The 21438-nt window shown below is 45.8% G+C and overlaps 1 protein-coding gene across 1 annotated transcript; it reads left to right on the top strand.

Annotated features, from left to right (window-relative positions):
• Window positions 1-5890: 5890 nt before the first annotated feature.
• Window positions 5891-20534, top strand: ttll1 (tubulin tyrosine ligase-like family, member 1; the record flags this gene model as incomplete). The annotated part of the gene is made up of 9 exons (XM_084447989.1): window positions 5891-6006; window positions 6756-6964; window positions 7738-7918; window positions 9349-9486; window positions 10971-11079; window positions 14356-14499; window positions 15597-15683; window positions 16578-16741; window positions 20405-20534. The coding sequence occupies exons 1-9, from the start codon at window positions 5894-5896 to the stop codon at window positions 20532-20534; spliced, it is 1275 nt and encodes a 424-aa protein (XP_084304115.1). The 5' UTR covers window positions 5891-5893.
• Between the last annotated feature and the right edge of the window lie 904 nt (window positions 20535-21438).

The following is a 21438-nucleotide window of genomic DNA, read 5'->3' as shown; positions in this document are numbered from 1 at the left end:
TCTCCCAGAATGCAGTGCAAATGATTGCCGTGGCCACCAGTGCCACTGCAGCCAATAGTCCTGTGGACCAGCCAGCACAGGTTGCAGGTTGAATACTGGACACCTGGGGAGAGGAGACCCTAGGTTCATATTTCAGACACACTGTAGATAGAGCATTGTGATCAATGTATCATAAAAACTGAAAACAATTGGCCTAATAATGACTCCCTCATACAATTGATCATCACTCATCAAACCTGGTTGAATGAGTGTTCAGTAAAGTTGGATCCTGATGGTCAACAGTGTCACAACTGCTTCTTTCCCTCCCATACGTGTAATGGTGGAGCGACTGGCTGGAAAACATCCCAGTTTCAAGCTTGTTTCTAATATCTATCCCAAAATCTGATTTGAGATGGTGGCCCTCTTACCCAGGCTGTCCAGGTGTGGGCTCTCAGCGTGCCCTGACCAGACGTGAGGCCTGCTCCCCAAGCCTTCATCACAGCAGACCAGCTTCTAATTCCCCACAGCTGTCCACCAATCCCCCTGGAAGAAAGTCACATGGATCCTATACTTTACAGTATGTTCTTGACATTTTTACATACATATTTTAAAATCATATAGTTTGATGCTTTGTGTTCAACAGCTTGATAAAGTTTGTATGGAGCATCTCTTCATGCATATGTAGCAAATACACTGTCCATACATTTAAATCTGCAGTATGTACACTAACGTCTGCAGCATGAGCTACGCGCTAGATATGAGTTAACCAGGGAACATTACACCTGTCAAGTTAAACTCAGTTTGCTTCAATCTCACGGTTTGTGGGTTTGGGTATTTATAAGGCCATAGAAGAGTGCCTTGTGTTGCAAATTATTATAATAATTATAATTGCTGTAGTAGAGTGAAACAGAGGAGCTCAATCAAGGATCCCTCTCAATTTATCATAGCAATATAGCAATACTTTACTATAATATATTTGCACTTTAAAATGTTTAAAATCGTACATACGGCAGCTTTAAAGTAACAAAGTAAAGTCAGGTTTGACATAAATTCTCTCATAAATGTGCATTACTGTATGCACTAGCATCTCTGAACTTCAGGTTATGCACTAGTCGTTCCCAGATCCATGCATGTGATCATCTCTTCCTCTCTGACCTGTAGAGGTCCCTGGTCAGGCGCTGGGCAGACCGCGCCATGTGGACAGAAGGTCTCTCTGCCCGGTCTCGATTCAGCCGGTCTCCAATCTCTGCCAACTGCTGACCGACGGTCTGAACAACCCTGTCATTCATCCTAAATGAAAGACAGACACATGCGTTTTCAATTGCATATGACTTCATAGAGGAAATCACTGACTAAATAAAATTAGACTTGATTTGTTAAACAAAACCGAGATTGGGTTTTCACCTCATACTAATACATAGGGCACAAGGTTTTACAAAATAGTTTAAATGGGCTGTTAATTTTTTATTTTGAATGTTACATCACTGCATACCTATTTCTGTAACCTATCTGCAACCCCAGAAGGGTGATGGTGATGTAATGGCTTATTTGCGAGTAAGTCCTTCGGGGTTGCAGAAACAGCATCAGGAACAAGACCTCAGAGCACCACTGACTGACGCTGACCTCATCAGCAAGGCCCCCCCACTGACGCCATATTATTTGGTACATTATTTTAGATTGCTGTGTATATTGTTTTGAGTTATATTTGCCACTTCTATTTGCACGGTATTGTCTTCTCCATGCACTTTGTTTATCGTAATGCATCAGCAGACCCAAACAAATTCCTCATATGTGAAAAATATAAACCCGTTTCTGATTCTGTTAATTCCCACCAAATGATACGTTAACATCGTATGCATGGTGGAATGATGGAAAACATAAAACAGTAAAGTACATTTAAACTATTTATCCACACCTCCATATTCAGTATATTCTTCACCCACACCTCCATATTCAGTATATTCTTCATCCATACCTCCATATTCAGTATATTCTTCATTCACACCTCCATATACAGTATTATACTTCATCCACACCTCCATATACAGTATTATACTTCATCCATACCTCCATATTCAGTATATTCTTCATTCACACCTCCATATACAGTATTATACTTCATCCATACCTCCATATTCAGTATATTCTTCATTCACACCTCCATATACAGTATTATACTTCATCCACACCTCCATATTCAGTATATTCTTCATCCATACCTCCATATTCAGTATATTCTTCATTCACACCTCCATATACAGTATTATACTTCATCCATACCTCCATATTCAGTATATTCTTCATTCACACCTCCATATACAGTATTATACTTCATCCACACCTCCATAGTTATAGTTATATACTAGTTAAAACACCTCCATAACTCGGTTTCAATTAAAGTTATTAAAACCTGCTCTGATGGATGGGTTCAGAAATAAGTTTTAGCGAAAACCATTTCACATCTTTCACATCTACATCTTGTGTTAAGCTGACTTTGTTTTGTCTGTAGTGTTAGGGTTAGTTTCTGATTGATTGATTGATTGATTGATTGATTTTATTGATTTTTAAGACAGGGACAAGGTATAGTAGACATTTACCCTATAGAATAGGGAGAGATGCACTGTACAAGGTTATAGCTAAACAGCTAATTTCCACCCGCAGTCCCTGGGCAAATAAATATACAGTCTTAAAATAGTGGGGCAAATAGTATACAGTAGGAGAGTTACATACATAGAAGGAATAGAAAAAAGTTATGTAGCAAAGTTATCTACCTAAGGTCCGCATCAAACAGGGAGCCGTAGTTGACGGCCACGCTAGGTCCAGCCTGGAGGGATGTGACACAGCTCCGCTGTCTTGTTTCTTCCATCATTTTGCTTTCTAGAAAAAAAGGTAACATTTTTGATTTTGTGTGAGCATTGTTGTTGTTTTTTAAGCTGACTTTAATACTATAATATTTTTAAGTTACCCTAACCCTAAAATTAGAGTTGGCTGTTTTTTCAATAGGGCATCTGCCCTTCATCCTACAGTGTGTGTGTGTGTGTGTGTGTGTGTGTGTGTGTGTGTGTGTGTGTGTGTGTGCGTGTGTGCGTGCGTACGTGCGTGTTTGCGTGCGTGCGTGCGTGTGTGTGTTGGGCTTCTGTAACTTTCCAACACCCTTAATCTACCTGTGTAAACACTGGGCCACATCACCTGAGGAACATGTAGATGTTTTGGAGAAGATGCCAGTAACTCACTTCACTTTGAAAAGACCATGATGGGATGTGAGCAACTCAGCATTCAACAATAGAGCTTTCTTTGTGTGGAATCTTCCCAGAGGCACAGGCAGTATGTGTCTATGTTGTATTAAGTTATGTTTGTTTAGGTTCTTGTATTGCTAATATCCTACGGGTTCATTCATGTATTGCACTGCTATTTTCCTTCCTTTATGAGGATGTATTGTGTATTTTGAAAATGGCAAATCTATTTTGTGTGTTTGCTCGTACAGTCGTGTCTCATAAGCCCATATGGGCTGGGCACCAAGAAGGGGTGTGACACGGAAATTCAATTAATCAATCAATCAATTAGTCAATCAATCAATCAATCAATCAATCAATCAATCAATCAATAATATATTTACCTATTTGATCTTATTGTACTGTCAATAAGTTAATTGTTTATATCTTTATCACATTTGAATTAGGATTAGAGTTCAGATATATCAGAAATGGTGAAAAATTGCCCAATTATATACTGTCTGTATCCTAAATACTGCAAATGACAGTATGTCTCCTACAATCTCCTTTCCCCTGTCTCTCCTGTTTTAACTCAATCTGCTCTGCCCAGTCCTCACCTGGTCTCCCTTCCCCCACCGCGCACAATCACGTGCTTAAGGTCTGAATGCAAATTAGGGATTTTCATTACTCAAATCTACCAAACGGCTACCATCATACAGACAAATTGCCAACTGGCTACACTTATATATGCTTCTATTGTCTATGATATTTATATTATTATTATTATTATTATTATTATTATTATTATTATGTTAAACTACAATGGCAGAGTAGTTACAGTTTGTAAGGAATATTTGGAGGACAAGGGCAAAATTTTATCTTATCTTCAAACTAAAAAGGTACATGAGAAGCCAGTATATATAAAAAGTGTTGACCAAAGGAATTAAGTTATCACCATTCAAAATAAAGAAAAATAATTGTGCCATAATGCTAATGTTTAAAATGTATTGTCATAACAGGAGAGATGATGTCATCACTGTCTTGCCAAAACAAACAAAAGGTCGTTTTGAAGATCACTTCTTTGGAATATTCTCTCATAATTACAGTACGTCTTCAGTTATGTAAAATGTATTTACTTCTTAAATCAATGTTGAGAAAGGTGTCTTTTAACCACAAACCGTTCAAGCAACTCAACACTGCTTGTCAGACTGCCTCAGAAAATAAATTATTAACAGGTGCATCAAAGTAAAAGGTTACACTTACCCAATTTGTAGATTAAAGTTGACGCCGCCCTGTAATAAACATAAGCATTAGTCCTATTTGCTCAAAGTGATAAAAAAAAAACATAATTTTAAAACGCAGTCGTTCAGTACAGTACTTACAGCAGCGCCCTTTAATCTTGTTGTTTTCAGGTAACCCAACTGCCACAATGATCACATCACAGCCGCACCTTGGCAGCTACACCCAGGAAGTCTTTAGGTTGTGTTTCCGTTATTCACCACTAGAGGTCACTCTGCACCTGCAAAAAATACTCCCAAACCCAAGTTCCATGATTTAGCTAATCAAAAACAGATTCTAATATAGCACTAGGCCTGTTTAGTCAAAACTTTAAAGAAAGTCTTTAGGAAACTCATTAGATCTAACCCTTACACTGACTTACCCTTTAGCTAGCTATAGTTTTTGGCAATAGCCTATACGAAGTTCAATATTAAAATCACGGACCACTCTAGAATCTATACATTTTATTTTAGATCAAAAGATCTGACAAGTCATGTGTCATTTTTTGAGCTAAGAACAGCACGATCACCTCGACAGGTTCTTGTAGTAGGTAAGGTCTCCCTGGAGCATCTATGCAGGTATAATGTAAACATTTATCAAACTGCATAAAAAAGCATTCATATTGCTCGATCGCCCCGCTGGACGGGACGAGCCGAGCCGAGCCGAGCCGAGCCGAGCCGAGCCGAGCCGAGCCGAGCCCAATGACGACATCGTCGGTGCGTCCCCGGTTGCTAGGTGATTCACCCGGAAGAGCACAGACTGTGGTCTCGTCTTCCAGCTGACTCCCTTCATGGATCAATACAACCGCAATAGCTTTCATGCAAGATAAATAATTGCCGAAGACATGGATGAAGCTTATAACATAGTAGTGTATAGTAGCTAGATTTTCGCTGTTTTAAAATAAGAGAATTCCCCACAAACGCAACTGAATGAGGTAGTGCTAGGTAGAATCTCCAAGCCTTGCAGTTGTTTTAGGGTGGATCCAGACCTAGACTAGACTCTCTGATGGTGATGACCGGTGGTTTCTCAAGATCAATTTGCAGGTATAATAGCAGGCTAACTTAGCTAGCTACCACAGTAAGCACTCAAATAGCCCCGGCGGTTTGATAACTTCGTGCTCAATAATCGTACAGTATGTTTAAATGTGCAATGAAAGCTAGCTAGTTAGGCATTGAATGGATGACAAGATGCCCGAGGCAACCGCTGTCGCTACGAGCTACATTGCCTTGGTTTTACCTGACTAATGTTAGCTTGCTAACCGTTTACAGACTTGCAGGGTTGTTACCCTATACGTGCAATATTACTGTAAATGAATGCATTATGTCTGTACGAGCTTAACCCAATTGTGTGTGTGTGCGTGTGTGTGTGTGTGTGTGTGTGTGTGTGTGTGCGTGTGTGTGTGTGTGAACACCTCAGGTGGTACCATGGCTGGTAAGGTGAAATGGGTCACTGACATTGAAAAATCTGTGCTGATCAACAACTTTGAAAAGAGAGGATGGACACAAGTCACAGAGAGCGAGGACTGGAACTTCTACTGGTAGGCTGTCGTTTGAGTTTCCCATTAATCGCTGTCTGACACACCCCTTGTTTTATGCACTGGTGGAGGTCTAACTGTGTGTGTGTGTGTGTGTGTGTGTGTGACCTCAGCTAGGGTGACCTTGACGTTCCTCTCGTTTCTACCCTAACTGTACCCTTAACCCAGACGTTCCTCTACCCTACCCCTAACCCAGACGTTCCTCTACCCTACCCCTAACCCAGACGTTCCTCTACCCTACCCCTAACCCAGACGTTCCTCTACCCTACCCCTAACCCAGATGTTCCTCTACCCTACCCCTAACCCAGACGTTCCTCTACCCTACCCCTAACCCAGACGTTCCTCTACCCTACCCCTAACCCAGACGTTCCTCTACCCTACCCCTAACCCAGACGTTCCTCTACCCTACCCCTAACCCAGACGTTCCTCTACCCCGCAGGCATACATTCATGCCTGCGGGGGGAGGCTCTCTCTGCACTGTCCACAAATGTAGTATACATCTCTCCCATTATTGGGGCCCCGCTGCCCCAGACGTCTGTAGATATTACTTGACTGGAGAGGGGGAAGTAATGTTGTAATACTTCCACGTTGCCCTCAAATGTACCTCATAGAATTTGGTCTTAAGACTATCTGTTCTTTCTTCTCAGATGTACAGGAATACGTAGGAGTAGGCCCTAGGGGTTGACATGGGGTAAAGGATTTTAAGACCAGATGCCCCTGTTCAGTCGAACTCCATTTGAACTGTGTCCTAGGATGAGCATCCAGACAATAAGGAATGTGTTCAGCGTGGACACCGGCTACCGACTGACCGACGACCAGATGGTCAACCACTTCCCCAACCACTATGAGCTGACCAGGAAGGACCTCATGATCAAGAACATCAAACGATACAGGAAGGATCTGGAGAAAGAGGGCAGCCCATTGGCCGAGAAAGACGAGAACGGGAAATACATCTATTTAGGTACAGTAGGAGGAGAGTTGAGTTGTGAAAAGGCTGAGCTTGAATCGTCCACTGGCTGGTGCAATCAGTCACTAACCATAACCCTAACCCATCTCACCAGACCACTACAGTAGACTCATAATGCCCAAGATCCACCAAAAGCGGGCAGGGCATTTTATTGTGAAACGTAATTGTTTACGTTGTTTGTTGACAATGGTAAATTAATGGTAAATGCACTGCACTTATATAGCGCTTTTCCACCTTAGCGGCACTCAAAGCGCTTTACAATGGCCTCTCATTCACCCATTCACACACACATTCACACACTAATGGCGGTAGCTGCCATGCAAGGTGCTAACCTGCTCATTGGGAGCAATTTGGGGTTAGGTGTCTTACTCATGGACACTTCGACATGTGGACAGTCGGAGCTGGGATTCGAACCACCGACCCTTCGATCACTGAACGACCCGCTCTACCAACTGAGCTACAGATGCCCTGACAATGAATGAACAAATCAAATAGAAGCGTGCAAGCAAGACAAACGTTGAAGTCGTTCATCATTGCATTGCTGATCCACCCTCTGGAAGCAGGCCAGGGTGTGTGCATGGCTACAGTAGGTTTGAGCTCATACGCATGTGTGGTGCTGTGAGGGTCATGGTTAGTCTGTCGTCATATAGAGAAGCTCTTTTTAAAGAAAATGTATCCTTTTTGAGTCATCTTATTTCCAGACCACGTGCTTATTTGCTGCATGGATGTCTGTTTTCCTGATCTCTCCTCTTCCGTTCCTCCCACAGACTTTGTGCCGGTGACGTTCATGCTCCCGGCAGATTATAATCTGTTTGTGGAGGAGTTTCGGAAGAGTCCATCCAGCACGTGGATTATGAAGCCTTGTGGAAAGGCCCAAGGAAAAGGCATCTTCCTCATCAACAAACTGTCGCAGATCAAGAAGTGGTCTCGGGACAGTCGCACCTCTACGTGAGTACTGAGTGGTCTGGACAGTCGTACCTCTATGTGAGGGATGAGTGGTCTGGACAGTCGTACCTCTATGTGAGGGATGAGTGATCTGGACAGTCGTACCTCTATGTGAGGGATGAGTGGTCTGGACAGTCGTACCTCTATGTGAGGGATGAGTGGTCTGGATAGTCTTACCTCTATGTGAGGGATGAGTGGTCTAGACAGTCTTACCTCTATGTGAGGGATGAGTGGTCTGGATAGTCTTCCCTCTATGTGAGGGATGAGTGGTCTGGACAATCTTACCTCTATGTGAGGGATGAGTGGTCTGGATAGTCTTCCCTCTATGTGAGGGATGAGTGGTCTGGACAGTCGTACCTCTATGTGAGGGATGAGTGGTCTGGACAGTCTTACCTCTATGTGAGGGATGAGTGGTCTGGACAGTCTCACCTCTATGTGAGGGATGAGTGGTCTGGACAGTCTTACCTCTATGTGAGGGATGAGTGGTCTGGACAGTCCAGGACCTCTATGTGAGGGATGAGTGGTCTGGACAGTCGTACCTCTATGTGAGGGATGAGTGCTGAAACACTCAGGTGAACCCCTAATGCACAAGAGTCCTGAAAAAAAAAGACACAAACATGTAGACTACACAGGCAAATCCACGGCAACAATGACACCTTGTTGTGTACATACACAGAACACACAAGTGTGCATACAGTACACAGAACACACACGCACACGTTTATACACACAATTCAATACAGAACTCTGTGACACATATGGTACGCAGACGCACCTTTGCTTGCACTCATCAACATTTCCTGGGTGCGGCTACCATCAGACACGACTCTTTGCATGGATTTGCATTTTGCTTCATGATATCCTCCCAGCCAATGTGAGGTCATAGCTAGTGCTATTACAAGGTTAGGGTCAGTCAGTCTGAGGTCATAGCTAGTGCTATTACAAGGTTAGGGTCAGTCAGTCTGAGGTCATAGCTAGTGCTATTACAAGGTTAGGGTCAGTCAGTCTGAGGTCATAGCTAGTGCTATTACAAGGTTAGGGTTAGTCTGAGGTCATAGCTAGTGCTATTACAAGGTTAGGGTCAGTCAGTCTGAGGTCATAGCTAGTGCTATTACAAGGTTAGGGTCAGTCAGTCTGAGGTCATAGCTAGTGCTATTACAAGGTTAGGGTTAGTCAATGTGCATGGCCACTTAAAAGATCCTTGTCATTTTCAAAGCATTGGCTGACTTCAGATCAACCATGGGAAGTTTACCAAAGATAGTTGTGTAGATCTGGTTTCAATATCACAATCATTCTATCTGGAGCAAGGGGCCAACCACAATTGTTCAAAGCTAATTGTCAGACTTACCTTTTCCATGGGTGTAGAGTGGCTAGATTTACTGTATAATAGGCCAACATTGCGATGTCTAATTAGCCATGTTTTTTTTTCTCAGGTTTGTGGCAGCCTCTAGTGGCAAAGAGGCCTACGTCATCTCACTCTACATTGACAATCCACTGCTGATTGGAGGAAAGAAGTTTGACCTGCGTCTCTATGTGCTGGTGACCACCTACCGGCCCCTCAAGTGCTACATGTAAGTTCAGTGTGGACTCCCTTCGAAAGACGCCTCAGCCTTCCCGAGCGTCCTTCACTATTCCTAGTGTCTTTGATTCCAGAGAGTAGTTCCCTCAGATGTCCCTAGTGTGGCTTGGCCTGTCTGGGAATAGCTCCGCCATGTTCTTGACCATCTGTTTAGACCCATCCAATCACATCTGCGAAGGGGGAGCTCACAAGGACACGTGGGAAGCTACAGCTTTCTGGAATGGAACACACCGGTGTACTTCCATCCTGGCCTCAGGAAGTGAATTCCTTTGCTCCTTTCTTACTAGCCAGCGTAGGCTACATTCATCCTAGCGCTGAGTTGAATACATGGATTTCTCTAAATCGCCCACAGATGGCACAATTCCTTCAAAACAGAACATGCAGGCGCCATCACACATTCACCTCCTCCCTCCTCCCGACTCCCTGGCAGAACCCGGCTGCCCTGTGCGTGAACGCGTGTTCTCAGTGTTCTCAGTGTTCTCAGTGTTCTCAGTGTTCTCAGTGTTCTCAGTGTTCTCAGTTCTCATTTTCAGTTTGCCTAGTTAGATCTGCGCTCTTGACAAAACGAGAGTACAGTTTCTACCACTCAGGAAAGACCAGAATACCACAAAAGGAACTTCTTACAAAAAAAGCAATCGTATATTTTAGATCAGGGATGCCAACACTTTTTTTGGCTTGTGAGCTACTTATAAAATGACCAGTTTAACAAGATCTAGATCAAGATGGTAACTTATATATGCCTTGCACAATCTTAACAGGTAACAGTCAGCTAGTTGTTAGAATACTGTCTTAAATGACTCAATCACACAGCACCATACACTCTGCTGACTTGCACTGAATGGAGTCAGCCAGCGTTGCATAATCCTGACGTTTTTGAGTTTCTGATTGATTTTGCTGGGTTACTATCAGCCCTCTAGTTTACCGTGGTACAAAATAGATTGTATAAAACGAGTTGTAGCAGCTGCACAAACAAGCCTAAACAATGATGAAATCAGCCCACACATGATTAAATCATTAAAATAATCAGCTAAACTGCAGTAAAAAAGGTCACATTTGTAAAATACAAAGTAGCAGGAGAAAAAGGTTGCTCATTTGGACAATAGGAGAGGTGACGTGACTGCTTGCCTCCGCACACACAACTTCAACACGCGTCATCAAATCGCCTTTTTTATGGCTTTTCTTTTGAACCACATTGCCTCTGCCTCTACCAGCATTGCCTCTGCGATCCAATAGGGCACCCCTGTTTTAGATTATACACATTACAATACCTCAGAATGGCATCGTGAGAGTGAGTAATGTATACTGCTTATGCTATAACACCCACGACTACAAGAGCACTTAGAATAGCATACATAATAGTTTGCATGTATGTGTGGCCCACGTACAGCTGAATGACATGTGTGACCCACGTACATCTGAATGACGTGTGTGTAAGATCTGTCTGCTGTGTGGTTCTGTTCTGGCTGTGTGTTACAGGTATAAGCTGGGCTTCTGTAGGTTCTGCACGGTCAAGTACACCCCCAGCACCAGCGAACTGGACAACATGTTCGTCCACCTGACCAATGTGGCCATCCAGAAACACGGGGTGAGTTTGTGGGTGTAGTTAACATTGTGTGCGTACATTTTGGATGCACAGTAGGTCCAGTAGGGTTAGGGTTTTGAAGTGAGATGTTGGTCAATGTCAGTTTTGGATGTCAGATGTTGCTCAGGTCTCAAGATGGTTCGGGAAGCTGAGGTTCTATACTATGCCTATAGACTATTTAGTACTATAAACGATGTATTATACCTATAGACTATCTCCTATTTAAAAAGGGAGCATTTCTGATCTGATTTTGAGGGGGTCCTGAGGAATTGTCTTTATTCACCTGCATCATGTCCTTCTCCTCCTACTCACAAAGCAGGCAACCAGCTGGATCTCATCTTCACTAGACACTGTTCCACCCCTAACCTTTCTGTCACTCCCCTCCATCTCTCTGACCACTATTTCATGTCCTACTCCCTCTCCATCCCCTCTTCCCCTGTAACTCCTCCTCCTACCCACATGGTTACCGCCCGTAGCCATCTCCGCTCGCTCTCCCCTACTGACCTTTCCTCTACTGTCACCTCCGCCCTCCCCGCCCCTGAATCCTTCTCTCTCCTACCCTCTGATACTGCCACTGATCTTCTCCTCTCTACTCTTTCCTCTTCTCTGGACAATCTCTGTCCCCTCACCTCCAGGCCTGCACGCCCAACTCCACCTGCCCCATGGCTGTCGGACTCAGTGCGTACTGATAGACGGAGCCTGAGAATAGCTGAGCGCAAATGGAGGAAAGGCAAGCTCCCAGGGGACCTTCTTAATTTCCAATCTCTTCTTTCCACATTCTCCTCCTCTCTGTCTGCTGCTAAAGCTGCTTTCTTCCGCTCTAAAATCCTAACCTCTGCTTCCAATCCTAAAAAACTCTTTGAAACCTTCTCTTCACTACTCCAGCCCCCACCTCCTACTCCCAACTCCTCCCTTCTCCCTGATGATTTCGCCAACTTCTTTGACAAGAAAGTTAACGATATCAGATCCTCTTTCCCCCCTCCCCCGGTCAACGCTCCATGCACGAAACTCACCCCCCCATCCCCACCCTCTCTCCACTCCCTGCTCCCCCCCTCCTCTCCACGCCCCACCTTATCCCACTTTTCTCCCCTCTCCCCCAACGAGGCCCTCAACCTTGTAACATCTAACCGCCCCACCACGTGCTCCCTAGACCCTGTTCCCTCGACTCTCCTTCAGTCTGTTGCACCCGAACTCCTTCCCTTCCTAACCCACCTCATCAATGCATCTCTTGTTTCAGGATGTTTTCCCTCTGCTTTCAAGACTGCCAGAGTCACCCCCCTCCTAAAGAAACCATCTCTCGACCCCTCTGATGTCAAAAACTACAGACCGGTTTCCCTTCTATCCTTTCTATCCAAAACACTTGAACGTGCTATCTTTAACCAACTGTCTTCGTACCTCCACCAGAACGACCTCCTAGATCCCCACCAATCCGGGTTCAAGGCTGGCCACTCGACAGAGACCGCCCTCCTTGCAGTAACAGAGTCACTCCATGCCGCTAGAGCGAACTCTCTCTCCTCTGTCCTGATACTCCTAGACCTGTCAGCAGCATTTGATACGGTAGACCACCAGATCCTCCTCTCCACCCTCGAGGAGAAAGGCATCGATGGCTCTGCACACTCCCTGTTTGCATCCTACCTGACGGGCCGCTCCTACCAGGTGACATGGAGAGGGTCGACGTCGGAACCACGTAGTCTGACTACGGGGGTTCCACAAGGGTCTGTCCTGGGTCCTCTCCTGTTTTCCCTCTACACTACATCTCTGGGCGCTGTCATTCGCTCGCATGGCTTCTCCTATCACTGCTATGCCGATGACACCCAACTGGTTCTGTCATTTCCCCCTTCTGATACAGAAGTGGAGACACGCATAGCTGGGTGCTTGGCTGACATTTCGGAGTGGATGACGACACATCACCTCAAGCTCAATCTGGACAAGACTGAGCTGCTGTTCCTCCCGGGGAAGGGCTGTCCGCACCGGGACCTGGCCATCACCATTGAAGACACAGTGGTGACCCCGACTCGGACTGCGAGGAATCTGGGTGTGACCCTGGATGACCAACTGTCATTTTCCTCACATGTCACATCCGTCACACGTTCCTGTAGATTCATGCTCTACAACATCAGGAGGATTCGCCCTTTCCTCACTAATGAAACGGCGCAGGTACTCATCCAGGCCCTGGTCATCTCCCGCCTGGACTACTGCAACTCCCTCCTCGCGGGGGCACCGGCGTCAGCCATTAAACCTCTGGAACTTGTCCAGAAAGCTGCTGCTCGCCTGGTGTTCAACCACCCCAAATTCTCCCACACAACTTCCCTCCTCCGTTCCCTACACTGGCTCCCTGTAGCGGCTCGCATCCAGTTTAAAACTCTGGCGCTAACCTACAGGGCAATGAAAGGAACAGCCCCCTCCTACCTCCAGGCCATGGTCAAACCCTACATCCCCTCCCGACCACTACGCTCTGCTACCTCAGGGCGACTGGTTGCCCCGTCACTCCGAGGCTCCTGCGGTCGATCGACACGGTCACGGCTCTTCTCTGTCCTGGCCCCGCAGTGGTGGAATGAGCTGCCCACTGATGTCAGGACAGCAGAGTCGCTGCCCATCTTTCGTCGCAGGCTCAAAACTCATCTCTTCAAGAAGTACTACAACAATCCTCCCACCTAAGCACTTATTATATTATATTGCACTGTACTTTAGATTGTGATTCTTGCACTTTGCCTTCAGCACTAGATTATGCTCTTAGTCACTTGTTTGTTTTAGAAAGAAGATGCACTTGTGAGTTCTGGCAAGTAGTAGTACATTGGCTCTTCCTACGTTAAATGCAATTATTGTTAGTCGCTTTGGATAAAAGCGTCTGCTAAATGACTGTAATGTAATGTAATGTAATGTAATGTAATGAACCCAAGATGTGAAACATCCCAAATCGTCGCACGGCTCCTAGGTTCACTCCACATGAGAATAACCTGACTAATATGCAGTCTTTATTCTTGTCTGTTTCACATGAGAGTAGTTACCGTGTCTTGTAAACTTTATGTTTCAGGATGATTATAACCATGTCCTGTATGGTGTGTGTTTCAGGATGATTATAACCATGTCCTGTATGGTGTGTGTTTCAGGATGATTATAACCATATGGTGTGTGTTTCAGGATGATTATAACCATGTGGTGTGTGTTTCAGGATGATTATAACCATGTCCTGTATGGTGTGTGTTTCAGGAGGATTATAACCATGTGGTGTGTGTTTCAGGATGATTATAACCATGTCCTGTATGGTGTGTGTTTCAGGATGATTATAACCATGTCCACGGGGGTAAGTGGACGGTCAGTAACCTGCGTCTGTACCTGGAGAGCACCAGGGGGAAGGAGGTCACCAGTCGGCTGTTTGACCAGATCCACTGGATCATGGTGCAGTCCCTGAAGGCAGTGGCTGTAAGTGTAACACACGCATGCACGCGCTCACACCCACACACACACACACACACACACACACACACACACACACACACACACACACACACACACACACACACACACACACACTACACCTTGTAACACCTGCATTGTTCTTCACAGCTCTCACAATCTCTTCTTCTTTTCACTTCACTTCTCGCTATACTTCCTGTTTTTAAGAAACATAATTCCTTCATGTACCACAGACCACTAACCTTATACAAGCAGATGTAGCACACGGTGCTTTACAGAATAAGAAAAGATTCATGTTTTTATTCATCAAGAAAACAGGGCAAGACAGATAATATATTAAAAAAGGGAATAGAAACAGTGAAAAAGTTTAAGATCGAGAAGATTTAATTATACCACAAGTACAGCAACATGATGAAAGTGAGATTAAAAAGGTACTGTATGTCTTAAGCTCTCGCTTAAAAGTTCCCACAGTTTCATCCATTCTCAGTAGGGATGCACCGATGCATCGGCCGAACATCGGCATCGGCCGATGTTGGCCTTGTTGACTGGTCATCGGCCCATCGGCAAATAAAATGACATTCACCGATGGTAGTGGCCGATGTTATGTCGCAACAATTACGTCTTTTTTTGTTGCAAAACGTAGCCTACCCAGCTGCAGATTCGGAGAAGATCCATGACGTAACGCCGCAAACGCAAGTGTAGTTTGCTTTCAAATTAAAGTGAAATAAAAATCGGCGTTTTGGAACCAAACACTTAATTTCTTTGTTTCCCTGGCACAAAAGGGAGAATAAAAATAAAATTAAATAAACATCGGCCATCGGCTGGATTGTTATTTTAAACATCGGCATCGGCCTAGAATTTTGCAATCGGTGCATCCCTAATTCTCAGGTATTCTGGCAGGGTATTCCAGGGGCCGGGGGGGTAAAAGCTGAAGGCTGCCCCCCCATGTCTCCTGGTCCTGGCTCTAGGAACCATTAAAGGCTCGGTGCCAGAGGACCTCAGGGACCTGGTGTACATCTTAAAATCATGTCTGAAGTACAGTCTTCAGGTGCATGACCATGGGGTGCTTTAAACTAACACTGTTGGAGTGTCTCTCTGTGCAGCCTGTGATGAACAATGACAAGCACTGCTTCGAATGTTACGGGTATGACATCATCATTGACGACAAGCTCAAACCGTGGCTTATTGAGGTGAGAGACTTGGCATGCGCCCAGCAGAGCACAAACACACGAAGAAGAACTGCAAGTTTCTCTCGTTGTGTAGTATTATGTTCCTCTCATTGTGCAGTATGAAGTTTAGGAACAAACTTGATTTTCTGTACCAGTCTGTTCTGGGTCTTGGATATTTTGCATGTTTGAGCAGTGAAAGGATCTCTGCATTCCTCTCTGGAGTGTCTAGTTTCGTATCAAGTATCAAGTTTTAATGCCAATTTTACTTCACTTTTTTATAGCTACACCTATGAGGTCATACTCTACTACACCATCTATAGTATAGTCTTGCATAGTTAGTATAGTATAGTATTAGTATTGTGTAGTCTAGTCTATACGATATGCCTGTCGTAGAGAAGGAGACACATTTGGACACTTACTGTATCTAAATCAGTTCCCTGGTTTCTGGGACAAGTCCACGCTGTTAAGGTTTGCAGGGTTAGGGATCTATTTTGGTAGAGACACAGTGCTGGAAGGCATGTATGTGTGTGTGTGTGTGTGTGTGTGTGTATTTAGAGGTTTTATATACTGTGTGTGTCTGTCTTGTTTCTCTCTAATGTTTCATATCTGTGTTGGTGTAATTTATGTGTGCATTTTCACTGTGTGTAGTATTACTAATGGTAGTAGTACTAGTAGCAGTAGAGACCTCTAGGTACTTCTAAGTATATAGTATGAGTATGCATGCCTGTGTGTGACGACAGCTGTGTGCGCTGCCTGATAAGAGGAAAGTAAACAGTGATCTCATCCCTGTTGGCCTCCACAGCACCGTCTGCTACGTTCAGGTTTCCTACTGGCCCATGTGTGCTTAATGACTAACGTTTATTTGGACCTGTGTGTGTGTGTGTGTGTGTGTGTGTGTGTGTGTGTATCCTCCAGGTCAACGCCTCTCCGTCACTGACCTCTAGCACAGCCAACGACCGTATCCTGAAGTACAGCCTGATCAACGACACGCTGAACATCGTCTCTCCTAGCGGGGACGCCCCCGACTGCCGCTGGAACCGCAGCCCACCCCCAGAGGCCCTTGGCAACTACCAAGTCCTGTGAGTGACACCTGCCTCCTCCTATTAGAGCACAGAGAGCCTCCGGCCTCATCCAATGGCAATGCTGGCTCAATATTAGCCAATAAGCTCATACTGTATGTGACCTACAGTACTGTATTAACCACCAATTGAGTTACAGTGAAGCTAATTCCCTTCGATAGCTCAGTTGTAGAGCTGTGACTGTAGTGGGAATGTCAGACATCCTTAGGTCGCTAGTTCAAATCCGTCTCAAAGAAACTTATTTGAACTTTAATAGTGTGCGTACTAAAGTGGTCGATGGCATTTCAAATATAATTTAATTCATACAAAAGAAAGTACAATTCTGGTATTGAATCAGAATGGTTTCCTGAAACGGCAAAATTGCCCTCTTGAATTTTGAGATGTCTGTTGAGTTGTTCACCTCACTAAGTAACATTTTCATGAGTTTGAGCTGAGTTTTGATGACATGCATGCCAGAAGCCTCATTTTGATATTTTTGGACAGTGCAATGCAAACGTTCCCAGGAATGTTTTATTTATGTACAGTGCATCCGGAAAGTATTCATATCCCTCCTTTTTTCCACATTTAATGTTTCAGTCTTATTCTGAGTTCTACACACAATACCACATAATGACGAAGTGAAAAATGCTTTTTAGACATTTTTGCAAATGTATTAAATGTTTTCTCCAGCTCACATTATACTTAACCATGTTTCACCATTAAACAGTGAAAACATAGTGCAGTAGAGAGGGCACTGTGTCACCACCTGTAAAGCCTTATTTATACTTTGTGAGCCGTGAGCCACATTTTTGGCTCATTGATGTCATTTGGAACATCTCGCAGGCTGTGAGCCGCTTGGCTCGTACCACCTCAAATTTCTAGCTGCTCACACCGCGTCATTATATGTCGCACATATTGATTGGTTGACTGGCCTGGAGAGACGAAGCGTTCTGAGTTGCTAGGAGATGAGAAAGATTTTCTTGTTTGGTAACAACATAACATGCTTGTGTTACAGGACACAGCAGGGCACGGCTCATTGAGTATAAATGCACAGAGCTATGAGCCGTGAGCCATGAGCCAAAAAATGTGTCTTTTACCAATCTGTACTCTACCAGTCTGTACTCATCCAGTCTGTACTCTACCAGTCTGTACTCTACCTGTCTGTTCTCTACCAGTCTGTACTCTACCAGTCTGCACTCTACCAGTCTGTTACTCTACCAGTCTGTACTCATCCAGTCTGTAACTCTACCAGTCTGTTACTCTACCAGTCTGTTACTCTACCAGTCTGTTACTCTACCAGTCTGTACTCATCCAGTCTGTAACTCTACCAGTCTGTACTCTACCTGTCTGTTCTCTACCAGTCTGTACTCTACCAGTCTGTTACTCATCCAGTCTGCACTCTACCAGTCTGTTACTCTACCAGTCTGTACTCATCCAGTCTGTTACTCTACCAGTCTGTAACTCTACCAGTCTGTACTCTACCTGTCTGTTCTCTACCAGTCTGTACTCTACCAGTCTGTTACTCATCCAGTCTGCACTCTACCAGTCTGTTACTCTACCAGTCTGTACTCATCCAGTCTGTTACTCTACCAGTCTGTACTCTACCAGTCTGTACTCATCCAGTCTGTAACTCTACCAGTCTGTACTCTACCAGTCTGTACTCATCCAGTCTGTAACTCTACCAGTCTGTACTCATCCAGTCTGTAACTCTACCAGTCTGTACTCTACCAGTCTGCACTCTACCAGTCTGTAACTCTACCAGTCTGTAACTCTATCAGTCTGTAACTCTACCAGTCTGTACTCTACCAGTCTGTAACTCTATCAGTCTGTTACTCTACCAGTCTGTTACTCTACCAGTCTGTTACTCTACCAGTCTGTTACTCTACCAGTCTGTACTCTACCAGTCTGTTACTTTACCAGTCTGTTACTCTACCAGTCTGTAACTCTACCAGTCTGTACTCATCCAGTCTGTAACTCTACCAGTCTGTTACTCTACCAGTCTGTAACTCTACCAGTCTGTTACTCTACCAGTCTGTTACTCTACCAGTCTGTTCTCTACCAGTCTGTTACTCTACCAGTCTGTTACTCTACCAGTCTGTTCTCTACCAGTCTGTTACTCTACCAGTCTGTTACTCTACCAGTCTGGAACTCTAACAGTCTGTTACTCATCCAGTCTGTAACTCTACCAGTCTGTTACTCTACCAGTCTGTAACTCTACCAGTCTGTTACTCTACCAGTCTGTTACTCTACCAGTCTGTACTCTACCAGTCTGTAACTCTACCAGTCTGTACTCTACCAGTCTGTAACTCTACCAGTCTGTACTCTACCAGTCTGCACTCTACCAGTCTGTTCTCTACCAGTCTGTTACTCTACCAGTCTGTTACTCTACCAGTCTGGAACTCTAACAGTCTGTTACTCTACCAGTCTGGAACTCTACCAGTCTGTACTCTACCAGTCTGGAACTCTAACAGTCCTATATGTAAACTGGAGGGGGTGGAGGGACATCTATGAAGGGGAGAAGCATACCCTAGAACCAGACGCTCAGGGCATTTCATGATTAGTGTCGTAAGCGCCACCAGTTTATAATCAGTGTTCCTTGGGAACGGGTTTCTTTGGTATCAGAACAACCGTGGAGGTTTTCCAGAGGATGAGCTTTGCCTCCCAACACTCCCGTGAACAGCTCCACCCACCCACACGTTGAGGCAAACTTTGCACGGTCCTCCTGACAAACAAACGCACCTTTAGGTGGCACAAAAATGTCCGAATGCCTGTTGCCTCAGCCTTTGACGATAGCACCAGTATTTCTGCGTGACCAAATTAGATCCCTGCACTGTTGCATGTTGAGAAATGTTGGTTTTTCAACATACAGACTTGGTCAGACCAGCTCTCTCTGCTTGCGCATAGTTAACATGTCAGGTCATTCACCCACACGGGCAGCTGGCCTTATCAGTCACAGCAAATACCAGTGCCCCGCTAAAAGCAGTTCCTTCAGGCCGGAGCTGACCAATCCCGTCTGCGCTCCCTAACCCTAACCCTCCTTCTCTCTGCCAACGGACCTATCAGATTGGTCTGTGGGATAGGTATCACGGATGGACTTCAATGGGTCACCATACAGGCAGAACGCATGGGTGTTTGTGAGTGTGTGTGTGTGTGTGTGTGTGTGTGTGTGTGAGTGTGTGTGTGTGTGTGTGTGTGTGTGTGTGTGTGTGTGAGTTGTGGAGTGAGTGGTCACACCAAAGCCCTTAATTGCATTGTACATCCATATGTAAGCAGTAGGGCTGAACTGCAGAGAACAACCTGCTCTGACATCGATTCGTTCTGTCTCTTTATCTTTTTCTATTTCCTCCCTTGTTACTTGTTACGCTTCCCTATTCTCCTTCATGCCCTCACCTGTTCTCTCTCCTCCCCTCCCTCTCCTCTCCTCTCCTCTCCTCTCCTCTCCTCTCCTCTCCTCTCCTCTCCTCTCCTCTCCTCTCCTCTCCTCTCCTCTCCTCTCCTCTCCTCTCCTCTCCTCTCCTCTCCTCTCCTCTCCTCTCTCTCCTCTCCTCTCCTCTCCTCTCCTCTCCTCTCCTCTCCTCTCCTCTCCTCTCCTCTCCTCTCCTCTCCCCCTCTCCTCTCCCCCTCTCCTCTCCCTCTCTCCTCTCTCCTCTCCCTCTCTCCTCTCCCTCTCCGTGTCCCCCCCAGGTATGACGAGGAGCAGGCGCTAAGCGAGAACGCAGAGCGGGACTTGCGGAGTCGCTCCGGCCAGTCCCTGGGGTCGAAGGGCACGAGGGGGGCCGTCGGCCTACGGCCCGCCCCTGCCACCTGGAAGTGAGGTCACATCCACGGCTGCCCACGGAGGCTATAAATAGGGGCCGCCGCTGACCCCCGATGCACTTCCTGTTAATAAATGGAGCAAAGAGCGGTTGGGTGAAGCAGTGGAGGACCACCCTGTGTTCACTCCCCAGACCCAGGGGGGGGGGGCCCTCCTGACTATGTTCACTCCCCAGACCCAGGGGGGGGGGGCCCTCCTGACTATGTTCATCCCCAGACCCAGGGGGGGGGGCCCTCCTGACTATGTTCACTCCCCAGACCCAGGGGGGGGGGCCCTCCTGACTATGTTCATCCCCAGACCCAGGGGGGGGGCCCTCCTGACTATGTTCATCCCCAGACCCAGGGGGGGGGGGCCCCTCCTGACTATGTTCACTCCCCAGACCCAGGGGGGGGGGCCCTCCTGACTATGTTCATCCCCAGACCCAGGGGGGGGGGGGCCCTCCTGACTATGTTCATCCCCAGACCCAGGGGGGGGGGCCCCTCCTGACTATGTTCACTCCCCAGACCCAGGGGGGGGGGCCCCTCCTGACTATGTTCACTCCCCAGACCCAGGGGGGGGGGCCCCTCCTGACTATGTTCATCCCCAGACCCAGGGGGGGGGGGGGGCCCTCCTGACTATGTTCACTCCCCAGACCCAGGGATGACTCAGGGGCCCAAAGATCCCCCAAACACAGACTGAGCTCGGACTTGCATGACATTACAGAACACCAACATACAACAGCAGGAGTGAGGGATTTTGGGGGGGGGGGGGGGCAGTTTCGACATTACTGTGTGTGTGTGTGTGTGTGTGTGTAAGGTGGAAGTGTGAGAGAGGTGGAAGTGAAGCTATATGGGGGAGAACCAATGAATGAGAGTGACTAGATGACTAGAGTGTGTCTGTGCACATTAGTTCAAATGAGTATAAT

The sequence above is a fragment of the Borostomias antarcticus genome (assembly GCF_949987555.1).
Source record: "Borostomias antarcticus genome assembly, chromosome: 13".
Lineage (NCBI taxonomy): Eukaryota > Metazoa > Chordata > Actinopteri > Stomiiformes > Stomiidae > Borostomias > Borostomias antarcticus.
The sequence above is the reverse complement of the archived record's forward strand: the minus strand, read 5'-3'. Positions and strand labels throughout refer to the sequence as shown.